Source organism: Cylas formicarius, unplaced genomic scaffold (assembly GCF_029955315.1).
Source record: "Cylas formicarius isolate icCylForm1 unplaced genomic scaffold, icCylForm1.1 PGA_scaffold_6__28_contigs__length_40554024, whole genome shotgun sequence".
In the NCBI taxonomy this organism is placed as follows: domain Eukaryota; kingdom Metazoa; phylum Arthropoda; class Insecta; order Coleoptera; family Brentidae; genus Cylas; species Cylas formicarius.
The window spans coordinates 3,851,807-3,866,527 of record NW_026844347.1 but is presented as its reverse complement, the minus strand read 5'-3'; the positions used below and the strand labels follow the sequence as shown (position 1 = coordinate 3,866,527).

General features: G+C 30.8%; 1 protein-coding gene across 1 annotated transcript; it reads right to left on the bottom strand.

The window, feature by feature from the left end:
- Nucleotides 1-1,542: 1,542 nt before the first annotated feature.
- LOC132703503 (lymphoid-specific helicase-like) lies at nt 1,543-11,943 on the bottom strand. The gene is made up of 11 exons (XM_060672814.1): nt 11,836-11,943; nt 10,556-10,788; nt 9,618-9,715; nt 9,340-9,419; nt 6,823-7,226; nt 6,422-6,581; nt 5,385-5,615; nt 4,285-4,620; nt 3,436-3,622; nt 2,953-3,162; nt 1,543-2,094 (listed from the first exon to the last, which is right to left on the bottom strand). The coding sequence occupies exons 2-11, from the start codon at nt 10,774-10,776 to the stop codon at nt 1,868-1,870; spliced, it is 2,154 nt and encodes a 717-aa protein (XP_060528797.1). The 5' UTR covers nt 10,777-10,788; nt 11,836-11,943; the 3' UTR covers nt 1,543-1,867.
- Between the last annotated feature and the right edge of the window lie 2,778 nt (nt 11,944-14,721).

Below are 14,721 nucleotides of genomic sequence, written 5' to 3'. Positions count from 1 at the left end.
ATTCAACTTGAAATCCAGCTACCTCAAGTAGGGACTGTTTTAGGTACACGTGCTGAAAATAATGGCACCTTCCATTCTTCAACAGGCGGGTTTTAAACTCATTTCGAAGTCAAAACCGTAAAAGGTTGTAAAAACGGCATATTGGTCGGCGAATTCTACTAAGGATTGCTTGGCTAGCAACTTACATTTTTGGTCGTAATTTATAAATTATCCAATTTTTGGTAGCTCTGTCAAAAAAAAAACAAAATTTCAGATTTGCAAATAATGATCCCTTGACGCGATGATTTGCAAATTTGACAAAATTCATAATTTCAAATGTTATCGGTTCCTGCAGTTTATCGAAAACGAGTTAAGTGTGTGGAGATCGCTGTTTAGAAAGAAAATGGAGCAATGGATAGGTAGAGTGTAAAAGTAAGGGGCATGCCTGCGAAATTATTGCGAGCTCTACGAAAATATCATTGCCGCCCGTGATCCATTAATTTTTACTGCGCTAGCCTAGCCGCCACTATATTACCTAATAGATATATGGTTGTGGCTATATTAATGTGGTGAAATTATAAACACAGCTGTTTATATATTAAGAAGATCGTATATGATGCATAAAAAGAAACCAAGTTAACAACACCTAAATTGAAGTACATAATACTTGCATATATACCCATAACCAAAAATCTATCAAAGGAATTTTTGTTAGGATTTAATGATAATGACGGTTACAAAATTTGGTTTCTGAAAACTAAGAAGTTAACCAGAGTTAGTGACATCATTTTTTTCAAACTCTTCATTAAGTGATCTTTATAGTTTTGGACAATATTGTTCACAAAATCCAGGGGAAGATTTTGTGACAAGTATGTACACCTTAAGCAACAGCATTTTTATATCGTTTGTTAGAAAAAACATTTTCAAAAATAACCAGAAGGCGTTACAGCACAAAAAGCACAAACACCAGGTCGCTGAAAGACCAGCATTTTAGACGTCATAATCAGCTTAGAGTTTAAGCAAAGGTTTGTATTAAGTGGTGTGCTTATTTTGTCACTATATAGATGATGGCTTTTTTGTTTTTAATAGTGAAAAATTTAAATTTTAAGTCTTACAAAACGATTCAAAACAGCGAAACCCGCAATTTGGATTTTGGGACCTGAAATTCAGCCAACTTTAGATAACTGATGAAAATTACGTCTTGAAATCACTCTGCAACTTCCAAAACTGTTCAAATTTACGTTGCGAAAATTCAATTTTCGTAAAAAAATTATGTACAATAATGGTTCTCAACCAATGCACTGTTAATCCAGTTCTAGAAACAATTGTGACCAAAACAATTTCTCATTGATTTTTTTAAAGTAGTTTTTCTAGTGTAAAACGGAAAATAAACCCTGGCTAAACAGAACAGATAGGCCAAATCACAACAAAATGACGAATCATTAGCCAATGAAATCTAGACATTACCACTTTTTACATAATATGTGAATTGAACAGATTTATTTGAGTATGTTTTTAAGTTCAGAAAAATCTATTTGCTAAATAGCCTTTGTTTAGCCAAAATCAGATATCCAAAACATTCTCATGTTTTTCTTTAAATTAAGTTATGAGGACATATTTCATTTTGTCCCCTATCCAATTGATATAATAATCACAGCACCTTCAAAGAAAATCTTTTTATATGAATGAGAAATAAAAGATATTTCAAAAGCTTATATTAAAAAATAACACAATTTAAGAAAAACACTTTCATCCCAATTAGAATAAATATCAAATATTGTCTATACAAATAAAACTAGCGACAACTAAACATTAACATTAAAAACTTAAAGCTACATTTATAAATTATCACAATTAATTAATTATACTGGTTGGTTTTGTTGTAGTTTTATATCTTAGGTGTCTTCTCTTTGACATTTATATTTTCTTTTAACATTGATTTCTTTCGATTTTTTAAAATCTTATGCAGGTCAGACCTATCTAAAAGTTTTCCTAGTTGTACACTGTTATTGAATACGTAAGTATCATCATTGGACGTCTGCAAGGCCTGCCGAAGTTCAAGGAGAACATCTTCAGTTCTGATTCTGTCATCGCTCATAATGGTTTTAAATTTACCTAAAAATGTGATAATATGGTGACTCGTTGTGCTTAAATACTGTTTTTGTTTTTGATAGATTATTAGCATATTTTTTAAGTAAATATCAGAATCACAGAACAATGAAAGTTTTAACTAAAATTGGCCTTTATTGTTTGACCTTGACCTTGAAATAAACAAGAATCCAAGAATCCTATCATTTCGTTTTTATTTTTTTCTAGTGTTATTTAAAGAGGTATACAAAATAATGATTGCTTTCTCGTTCCCACTGTTTACAACATTTCGATTTTGCCAAAATGAAAAAAATGAAACTAAACAAAACAAATCAAAATTTTTCAACAAAAGGAATGATTCATATTAAAAACAAATAAATTACTCTTAGCAACACATCACAGCCAAAATATTGTATCAATTGTTTAATATTTCTATTTATTTACATTGAAAATAATGCTTAGGTATCTATGTAGTTTTATGTAATATTTGATTGTATCTATTATTTGCATGTATTTTAGATTCTTGATGAAAATCGACATTGTGATTGAAACGTTAAATAAAACATAAAAATGTATATATTTTGAAATAATGGAAAAAGTATCAAGCATTATACTTATTATTTAAAAAGTATTTTCTTTAATTGAAACAATTTAATATTTATATAAAATTTTAATTCAAATTATATGAAAATCGTCACTGTTTTTTTTTTAAATTAAAATTAAATTAAAAATATTTTTGCAGTACAGCAAAAAGTTAAACTTTTGCCAGAGTTGTTTTTTTTGCTAAAATAAATTAGAGTTTTGCAACTTCCACTTTGTATAATTAAAGGACGTTTTTTTTTGGTTGTTCAATTGCAACTTAAGCCAATATACAAAATTACACACCTTCTGATATTATCACCTTCTCCAACAATTTTTTCATTTTTCCTCGGTTAATGATAGCTTCATCGATTGTATTTTTAGTGACTAAATTATAAATAACAACGGGTTTGGTTTGTCCAATACGATGACATCTATCTTGAGCTTGAATGTCAGCTTGTGGGTTCCAGTCATGATCAAAAAAGATTACGGTGTCCGCACTCGTTAAATTTAAACCTACAATTCCAAAATTATATCACATGTTAGATCGCGATAAATCGTACAATTTCAACTATGTTTTATGACTTTGACTTTGAACAACTAAACATGTGCGAATAATCAGACTACTAAGACTATTTGGGGAAAATTTTGTTATAAGTGCAGATAGTACAAATAGGGAGTTATTCGTGATTCTAGCTTAAAATATCGTTTTTAATTTATAAAACATTTAGCACCATAGAAAGCCACACCCCCACCTCGTCGAAAGTAGAGTATCAAAATAGAACATACCTAGACTTCCACTTCTTGTTGAAAGGAGAAACACGCATATTTTAGGGTTTTTATTAAAATTTTCTATAGAATCAGCTCTCTCGTCAAGTTTTTTACTTCCATCTAATCTTTCATAGCCATACCCACGCATGATCAGATAATCTTCAATTAAATCCAGCAGTATCACAAATTGACTGAACAGTAATACCTAGAATACACACACAAAAAGTGTCAAACCAAACATGTACTGGCTGCGCGGAAATTTGGATCGCATATTTTAAAAATAATCTATGTCTAAAGTAAACTTTAGTTCACATGGTCATCACTTAACTGGAATAAAGGATGCAAAAGTTCTAATAAAGTTTAAAAAAAGTAAAATCAAGTCAAAATAAGTGAAAGTAAAAAACAGTGACCTGCTGAATGAAAAGTTAAGAATGTGTATAATTAATTGCATACTAAGAGAACAATGTTTACACTCCATTAATAATGTATATGGGAAGCAAAACCGCTTCTTGGTCGCTATGAAAAAAGCATGACAAACTTCCACCGCTGCAGTATTCTTAATTGATATCCGATTTCAAAAACGCTATTAAATGATTTCATGTTCAACTTACATATCATAATAAAGGCACTTAAGTATATGTCTCCTAAACATTAAGTTTTGCCCAACCTTGTTTGGATATAATTTTATTGTGCCAATTAGAATTTTAAAAAAGCCAAAACACAAACATAGTTTTATATTCTGTAAGTCTGACGCTTAAAAAAATTATTACTCAGGAATTTTAAAACAAATGAATCTGAGCAAAAAACTCAATTCAACAAAAAGAGACTGTGAGACAGAGAGAGAGAGATGTGTTATTCATGAATTACCTTATGTCCAAGTTGTTGCAACTTCGGCAATAATGTGTCTAGAACTTTAAGTTTTCCACTGGAATTGACTAGATTTTCATCAATCAACAACTGTTTGGTAGAACTAGATGGGTCAAGAGGAAAATGGACCAAGTATGGATGATTAACAATTTTCCTGAACATCATAAGTGGACTCTGCATAGTCAGTCTGCTTATAGTTTCTCGATCTTTCGGTTTGATGTCTAACACTTCAACACAATTCATTGACGCGTCTTCTTCATTGTCGATGGACAATTCCTGGTAACTTCTGACTTTATTAGTACACTTCCTTTTTTTTCTAGGTTGGTCCAAAATTATCTAAAATGTTGATTCATTAAAGATTAAATAAAAGTTCAAGCAATGATTAAAATGTGGAAGGGGAAAAATAATCTAAGAAAAAAATTTGTTTATACAGTTCCTTTTTGGCAACACCTTGCAAAAGGGCAAAAAATAAAATAAAAAAATGCTATTACTCAATTACTCAAAAGGCATGGGTTTAATTTAAAATTTTATATGAGAAAATATCTCATTTGCCAAGAGAAGAATATCTAAAATCCCTTTTAGAGATAGCCACAAATTCGTGACTTTAACTACACATGTACAGAAACCGTCAAAGAGTATGGAAACTTTTTATGCTTCTCTAAAGCAAAATAAGTCTTTCAAATCTTTAAGTTGAATGTTTCTTGTTTAAAATTAGCAGCTTTGAAGTCGTTAAGGATTTAGTTGCCAGTTAGTCATCTTTATAAGGGACCCCAAAACTTTCTGTTACACGATGGAAATAACAATGGAAAAAAGAAAGCTACGTCGACTCTACCGGGCCTTGTTTAAAATTAACTACGACCGTTTTGAAGTCTAAAGAATTAGCAACAGTAATGTTATTTTGAAAAATACGTAAAAATGAGTAATAACAAATTGATTAACATATTTATTTATTATATATTATATATATTTAATTTACTACAGGAAAAAAAACGAAAAAAGTTGCATTAACTGCTCTTCTGATAACTGGCAACAGCAGCCTTAGGGTACTCTTGTAATGAAAGCGGTTATACCAAAAATATCAAATCAAAAGAAATATTTACTTCTTCTTCTTCATTGAGACCTTGCAATGCTCTCAAGTTCCTGTTAATAACATAATCGTAAAGTTGCAATTGAACTGGTGACATCGGACAAAAAACAGTAACCTCCTTTTTTGGAACCATATTATCAAGAACATCTTTTTTCAGTCTTCGTAACATAAAGGGAGCCAAAACTTTGTGGATACTGGAGATCATGTGATCAGACTGCTCCTTCGCTAGTAACTTCGTTTGGTCCTAAAATAGAAATCAAAACTAAGATACAGAAATTTGAAATAAATGATTTTCCCATTTTCTTTACAAGTTATTCGTTGATGCAAGTCAGACAGTGCCTACTACTATTTAGTCCTAATTTTAAAATAAAAAGGGAATTTCATGAAATACCCTTATTTCCACAGAAACGCAAAACAATTGCAAAGACATTCCCACATGTTTGACGCCCCATTTGTTCTAAATTCAATCGCCAAAATGATGGAAAATTTTCGCTGCCTTATATTCACAACCTGTATAACAAGGTTTCGAATTTTGGATGGCAAACCAAGGAAATTTGGAGTTTTGGTATCATTCATATTTATTTTTCTGTTCAGTACTCTAAATAACCAATTAGTGTCACGTTAAGACGTCAGCTTTGTTACTTAATTGATAAACTTCCTCAGTCACTAGTTTCTTCGCTTCTTCCAAATTAAGTTCGTAATATTGGGTTGCCATGGCAGAAGTCATTTTAAAATTTCTCTGTAGGCGGTGCATTAAGCAGGGTTATATTTTTTGGTATAATTACAACATTTTTTAGTACCCAAGTCGTGTTCGCAAGAAAACTCCTAGTATCGCGCAGTTCTATTCAAACGTAACAGAAATGGAGATGATTTCTTGACCTATATTAGTGTATCCACTAAAATTTATCACAACAAACACGTAACATTACATCAAAGTCATATATAAAATTTTGATGAAATATAATAAAGAGATATAATGTCGAAAATTTTAGTCAAGTCTGTTGTTTTTCGCAATGTTTATAGCGAAGTAGTTTGGAAGTTAAGACTAACCTGCATATCTTCTAGAAACAGTAAATCAGTAAATGTGTTAATGTCCTTAAATAGATCTGGCAAAAGAAAATTTAGAAGAGCCCATAACTCAACGATGTTATTTTGCAGTGGTGTACCAGTTAGTATCAACCTGTTTTCAGACTTAAGTTTCCTCAACGCCCTAAAACATTAACATATATGCATTTTTGAAAGAAAAGAACGATTCTAAAGTTTTGATAATAAATTATTTTTTTTTTACTGTACTGAACTATTTGAACAATGGGATAAAGAAAATGTTTAGTACTTTATACGTTTAAGCTACGTCTATCCAAAAAAATACCCTAAAAACAATAGTACACAAATCTCAACAAAAAATAGAGAGAAATAAGTAGTCAGGTGAGTTAATATTAAGCAATACTTACTGAGCCAGTTGTGTATTATGATTTTTAATTCGATGACCTTCATCAACAATGATATACCTCCAGCAAAATTTTTGCAAAGTCTTGAACTCGAGCAATGGTGTTTGGTAGGATACAATAACAACTGGGTGAGTAAGACATTTGCCCACCTTGCTTAGTTTATAGAGCAATTTACAATTCTCCTGTCGATTGTCAGCAGAACCACAGATAGATATCACAGGGATTGCAGGTGCAAATCTTTTAAACTCACTTAACCAATTGGGTACAACTGATAATGGAGCAACAATCAAAAAAGGGCCTCCTGTATTTTGTTGCAGAAGAATGCAAATTAATGCTATCACTTGGATTGTTTTACCCAAGCCCATTTCATCAGCTAGTATTCCATTAAATCCATTTGAATACAGAATCTGTGGGGCAATTAATTAGTTATAAGAATTGTGAATTTACAAAGGTGTCAAAAATATCAACATTAACCATGGCCATGGTCATTAAAACTAATCACTAGATTTGAAAATGTTTTGCTAAACTGAAATAAAATACGCTTTCTTAATATCCAATTTAATTACTACTATCAATTTCCCAATAACCAAATGTGTATTGTTTGTATTGAATTAGCTTAGTGGCTAAGAAATAATGCGAAAAGTAATTTATTGTTAGTTATTTTTACATAGAACAGGTAAGGTTTACTATTTTAAGGATATCATAATTTTGTTTCTCTTCAATTGAAAGATATTACAGTAGCCAATACGTGTGTGTGTGTGTGTGCTGATTAATATTTAAGGTATGGTCTGTTCATAGATATAAGAAAGTGACCAATTGCTTTTGAATCGGATTATCCAAGCGTGGTCATTAACATACAATGCAACAAGATTATTACCTAAAGTTTCGGAATTTAAATTCAGGTAAAATTGTGGTGCGTAATAGAAAATAATTTTATACCTACCTGTGTTTAATATTCTTGGTCTACTACTTAGTTTAAGTTTATTAGTAATCATTCTTATTTTGTGTGTAATACAGCGTGTTGAATCGTGTGCGAATTATGCAAAATATGTGCAAGTCTAGTGTATCTCAGGAGATGCCCCACCCAAATGTAGAAAACACTATTCTATTGAGACTAAGGAAGTTATAAACAATGTTTAATTGATTCTCATTGAACGTGGTGCAAGCAAGCAAGCATCTTTAGAAGAAACGGCCACATTGACGAAAATTCCAACATCAATTGTATGGAAAATTGTGAATAATCCCATTTCAGCGAGGAAAAACAGAAGCGCTGCTGACATTTTCTAGAGTGTAGATGAAAGTGATCAAGATATAATACGGTGTAAAATTTACCAGTTATACGAGGAACAAAGCGTGTCTACATTAGATATCTTAATTAGGAGGCTTGAAAAAGATGAAACCGGTGTTAAATGTGGCAGAACTACCTTATGCAAGTGTATTCAACACATGGGTTTTATATTTTAAAAAATTGACAAAAGGCAAGTTTTAATGGAATCTTTTAGAATTCGGAAATGGCGACTGGCATATCTAGAAAAAATTAGGACTTACAGACAACATCAAAGGCAATTAGTTACTTGGATGAAACCTGGTTCGACACTTATGACGCCCCGGTTGGGTTGACTCAACTTATAAGTGTAAAACAAACGCACCATCAAAAAGAGGTAAAAGAATATTTTGTATGCTGGCTCTAAACATGGTTGGACTCCAAATGGAATTTCTCTGTCTGCGAAAAATATTAAAGATTCTTCTCTGGATTACCATGAAAACACCACCTCTGATTTATTTGAAAGTTGGTTTAAAAACAAACTAGTTCCAAACATTCCCCCTAATAGCGTCATTATAATGGACAATGCAAGTTATCACAGTAGACAGTTGACTAAAACCTCTTCCTCATGTGACACAAAAGGAACAATCCAAAACTACATGTATAATAACATTTATTTTCACGAAGATTATACCAAAAAGCAATTAATTGAGGTTCTACAAAGCTGTGATAATTATGCAAAAAATCTAGGGCATACAGTTTTAAGGCTTCCACCTTACCACTGTATAATGTTTTTCCCCGTGTTAACTCGAATGACCTCAAACTTATAGAAACCGAAGTTTTTAACATCCATCCACAAAGTTGGGCAAATTCTGTTAAACATAAAGAAAAAGCAGAACAATTGTATTGTATATCCATATTGCAAATAATATAGAACAAATAATAATTAGAACAGGCGATGATAGCGATAGTGATACTGATATATTACGTGAATAATTTTAAGTAATTTAAGTACGTAATAAAAATAATTTGTAATTTTATTTTAGATTTAAACATAAATACATAAATAAATAAATAAACAAATATTGTTTAGTATCTTTCCCAACAAAACCCCAAATAATTAAATTCTAAGCAAAGTACGGACCTGTTCGGCCATATTTCATTCTTACAGCTTGCCCGGGTCTTTTCTTAATTCGTATCAGTTCGTCACTTTCTTATATCTAAGAACAGACTTTAAATCTAATGTTCAAGCTTACATGCAACCAAGTAACTCCTTCAAGCTGATACTGGTGTAACTTTCCCTTAAAAAGATCCAGACAATTTTTAATATCCAAATCTGTAAAAAAAATCAATTATATTCTGCTTTCACTAAAATAATTTTAATGATTGAGACTGATCTAATTTTAATCTCTGATATTTGTTTTTTGCTTTGAAAAAATAAGTTTGAGTACTTAAAACTTTCATTTTATTGGACAAACTGCAGTCAAAATTATTTAGTGTAAAACTTAAAATTCTACAACTTATTAACTCTTACCGTTATCCTTCTTTTTGTTCCCAACAAGTTTTCCAACCCCACTGTTATTTTCGCCCATATCTGTATTTGAAGTGGTTCTTTCTGTCAATATTTGATATCTAAAACATAAACATGTAAATAACTCCAAATTGAAAAAGAAAAAACAAATATTGTCAGTGACAATCCCGTCGGTCGATCATTGTAGCATCCATTCAATTCAACATAAAAAAAGTTCAAAAAATATTTTGTGTTAAAGTTACAAAGTCATGGCATTCCCGTGAAGGTTGAAATATGGTAGTCCTCAACCTGTAAGTCTTGTTTGGCAAAGGCTGACTCAGCTGAAACCGCAAACAGATACTTGCTGCTTGTGAAAATGTGTCTTTTTTAAAAATGGCTGCAACTTTTTTGCTGTGGAAATAAGTTTAACAGTTATCAATAAAAAATCGATTTGTCATAGGAAATACCCTGTATATTTTAATGAAATAAGAAAAATGTCACGAGTCTATTACAGAATTCAAACCGAAAAAACCACCGTAATTAAATACGTATTTAAAAGTCACGGAGAAAAATAAATACAAGCACAAAATTGACTTTAAATATTTAAAATTAAAGGCAGTTATTTTACTTTTCTTAATGATTCTTTAAAATTTGGTGATGCAAATTATTTTCTCCAGAGTACAAATTGTGCTGCACAATCTCAACCAAACAGTCGGTTGCAATGAAAGTTTTCAAATGCAAAATCAGTCTGGAGTCATATCATTCTTAACTCGAACGGAAATGTTGTCAGTAATTTAAACATTTTAAAACACATACGGAAAGATGATAATTTTATTTGTTGTCGAAAACCAATTTAATTTTTTCTTTTAATTTATGTTGAAGTTTGTTTAAAAAAAAACAACAAAAATATTCAAACAATGACATATTTTTGTAATTTTTTATGCCCACTGTAACGTACTTACTTTGAAATGTTTCTTTTAAAATGTTCCGAATATTTCTCACTAATTTTAATAAGATAATTCATTTGACGCAAAGCATTCACACGTCTTTTCTCCATCAACTCTTTCTCTAACATTTCTTTTTCAATTTGATTCAGTTTTGATTTTGGCAATGGCAGATTTAAGTTAACGGTAGCTTCCATAGATTCATTTTTTGAAGTCACGGTACCACCACTCGCCTCCATTCTTCCAAAAGACTGAAAATGTAAAAAATTGCAAAAATTAACTTAACGAAAACAGTTGTAAATCGAATGGTATATAGGCGTTTTTTAATGTTCCCCGATTTCTTTTTTTTTGTACTTGAAAAGACAATAGGGGTACTAGAAAAAAGTTACTAAGTGAATGAACAGTAAAAAAATTCAAGCACATGTTATTCAGTTCAGTTTAATAAATAAATGAAATAATTTAAATCTGTGAGAATACAAACTAATAAGAAAACAAACGATAGGCCAAATAAACGAAAAGTTCATTTGTGATACTATAAAGGTACTTTGTTATATAAAGGTTGGAACAAAAGCCAATCATTAGGGGCATATTACGCTACAAATTCGGTGGAAAACATTTTTTTATTTTTTATCTTAAAAACGAAAATAAATAGAATAAAAAAATGAGTAGAGGTTTCTTGATTTATAATTTGGATGTACCTCGCTCAAAGAACTAGTTTCCCAGATTGTAATTTTGACATGATATATTGACTTGATTAATTGATATAATGGGTGTTATTGAATCATATATATGACTGACATTAATAGATTAATAGTTTCAGAAGGAATCATGCAAAATACATTGTCACAATGTTCACTGCAAAGTCCGAATGGCTAAGCTACTAAATTTAGGGTCAAAATAAAAGTTGAAGTATGCATAATAAGCTATAGAAAAAAATTACGTCATAATGAATAATGAAGGTTCAAAATAATATATAAAGAGCATTTAAAATATACAATTAACTACACCAAATTAAATATTTAGCTAATATATTAACTCACATAAAACTCCCCCAAAACAACTCTTTATAAGGTAATTTTAATCTAGCAAGCATTTTTTATACCACACGATAATATTGAGTTAAGATATTTCTTTCTAAACTTTCGTATTTATCGAAAGCCAGCAAATCGTAGAAATCATATAATGATGAACGAACGTTTAACACACAATTTTCAAATAGATTTACCAAAAATAAAAAATTTCAGTGTGAATAATGCAACTAATAGATAATATAAAAATATTAAAAATGATTACTTTACCTGGGCTTTTGCAAAATTTTACAACACAACAACCGGCCCTTCAAATTATCACCAACTACTAACGAACTTTAAAATATTGGAGGGAAAAATTGAAATGTAGGTTATAACCATAGATGATGCCAGAGAAAGGTGTGCCAAGGTCGTTTTTCGGCTCAATTGCCAAACGAAAGATTATAGAAAAAAAAAGGCACGGACCAAAAAGAAAGTAATATCTTCATGTTTTTTAAAAGTTCCTTCTAGGCTTCGCTACCGTCAGAGATTATGAGCAAAAGTATAGAAATAATGGATCCCTTAAATTTTATCGGTAGAAGTAATACAAATGTTGGATTTCTTAATAACAATTTGATGGTCAGTTATGTTAGGGCGTCATCATTTAAGTGGCGATAGTTAAATTTAGTTGCTCGACTTCGGTCTAACCTTAAAATTGTGTCAGAAATGTGAATGAAAACAGTTTTATGCTAGTTAGTACCCCAAAATGAATACAATAAACAATGACTTCCTCAAATGGTTTTGCAAAAGAATTGCTGACGACCTGGGTCTGGCGCTTCCACCAATAACGGAAAACTCGGGAACTATTGCCGGACTTCAAAGCCCGCTTCTCGTGAAGGAACTGCTGATGAAGCAAGGGAGAAGGAACTAGTGATGGTGTGGTTTTAATCCAACGTTCTACTACACGGGCGTATTAAAATATTATTTACGATAAAATATAGTACGGAATATTTAAAATATGTGATTAAATGAATTCTTTAAGGATTACTTGATTCACATGTTACTAATTGGTAATTTTGCTAACTATTGACAATATAAAATAAATATTAGTAAAAATACATAATATTCAAAAATGGTATTAATTAGTACCACTGGGATTCGACTGGGTTGGATACATATTCCAGCAGTAGGCACTTCAAATTTCAGAAATCAAGTCACTGGAAACGGGAAATATCTATTTATTAGAGTTTTAAACAGTATAAAAAATGATTAATATATTAATAAACATTTTTTTTAAGAAACGGGTAACTTTATTAATATAATGATATTCTTTTATACACTGCAACTGAACAAATCAAACTTGTTTCAGTTCTAACATTCCAGCAAAATTTCGAAAAAACGCATTTTATATCTGCGAGTAAAATAATGAAAATAAAGAAATACCTTCTAGCACGAAATAACGATGTTTACATCAAATTTTGGATGTGTAGTTATGTACCGACAAGCATTGAATTTTCATCTCGCTAATTAGTCTGCTTGTCTACTTAGTTTTAAAAACGATGTAATTACTATTGCAAGCAAAATTTTTAAGGGTGACTGTAAGAAAAATTATTTCCCAAATTTGGGGTATATCTATATATTATACTTGTAATACCGGACATGAGTCAATCGATACGAACTAAATTTAAAATTAAATAGGTAGGTCTATAATAAAGTAGCAAAAAGTATTTAAATACACAATTGTGGTATCTATTAACTTTAAGTATCTAGTTTGGTATACAGGGTAGCTCGCCACATTTGCCTGGGTTTTTGTTTCGGAAAAGAGTGGGAGAAAAACTTTTCGCACAGTATGTGGGACCATGAGGGGTATATTTCAATTTTTTTTTTGAAATATACAAAGTGACCCAGAGAAATTTTAAGAAATTAAAAAATACCAGATTCCAATTTGAATATTAAACACTTTAAAAATTGGTTCAAAGTTTGAGCACACATTTTATTAAAACTTCTTAAAGTTAAAAAGTTAGTTAAATGGAATATCTTGTATTTAGTGGCTTGTTTTAACAACTAATTACAGATTTTCTCTGCTTTTTATGCAAAAGGTGTTTATGTTATACTATCGATATATCGAAAGTTATGGTTTCCACCTATGCAGCAATTTTTTGGTCAAAAATCCGAGAAACATGGTGTCATTAATAAAGTATGGACCTACCACTCGGATTCCAATTATTTTAAAAATATTATGATTTTCATCACTGCTCTAGTAGTAAAAGTTATGTGTATGCACTGTTATGAAAAGTTGTTTCATAGGAAAAAAGCACATATTCAAAAATCATAATCTTCTTCAATCTTCATCAAAATGCTGTTGATGGAATTGAATGCGATACGAGTAAAATTTGTGTTTTTTAATTATTCTTATTCTTATTCCAGTTGCTTCATATATTTTTCGCTGATTTGTGTGAGGGTCTTCAATCAGAGATTCTATCACTAAATATTCATTTTCCTAACCGATTTTTGTCGTTCCTACTTATTAGTAAACACACTGCCTTTTCTTCGGAAAAGCTGCAACAACTGCTAGGTTACCTTTGGATAATATACTGCTTCGGGTATCTAAACAGTTTTCTCGATACTCACCCAATACCAAAATCAATTTGTTCTTCCTGAGGATAAGACTTTTTAGATAATTAAAATGTGTAAATTACAAACAGTAACGATATTAGTATTTGCATAGAAGCCAGTTCAGTTTGAAATAGTGGTTCATAGTTGCGTACATAGAGGTAAAAATATGGTTTTTATGTCGTAATCGTAGGACCAGTAAACATTCTTCTTCAACTTTACGTTTCATTGCGCAACTCAGACAAAAATGGGGTTTTTGACTGACAACCGCGATGTTTGTCAAATAACCCAGCGTTTAGTTGCGTTGTTGTTATGAGTCGAGTTATGGTTTGTTTACAAACTGCATCGATTTCAATTAAGCGAAGAGAAGAATCTACAATAAATAATGCTGGTTCCATAGCTGCATATTTCACAACTCAGGCGATGAAATTTTCTAATAAATCCATTCGAAATATCGCATGAGTTGTTCGTAATTACTCAACCGCGATGTTTGTCAAATAACCCAGCGTTTAGTTGCGTTGTTGTTATGAGTCGAGTTATGGTTTGTTTACAAATTGCATCGAT

Coding starts and splice junctions, on each gene's coding strand:
- LOC132703503 (XM_060672814.1), bottom strand. CDS start 10,776: ATGGAGGCGAGTGGTGGTACCGTGACTTCAAAAAATGAATCTATGGAA. Junction 6,582..6,822: donor CATAATACACAACTGGCTCA/GTAAGTATTGCT, acceptor TTAATGTTTTAG/GGCGTTGAGGAAACTTAAGT. Junction 3,623..4,284: donor TGCAACAACTTGGACATAAG/GTAATTCATGAA, acceptor TGTGTATTCTAG/GTATTACTGTTCAGTCAATT.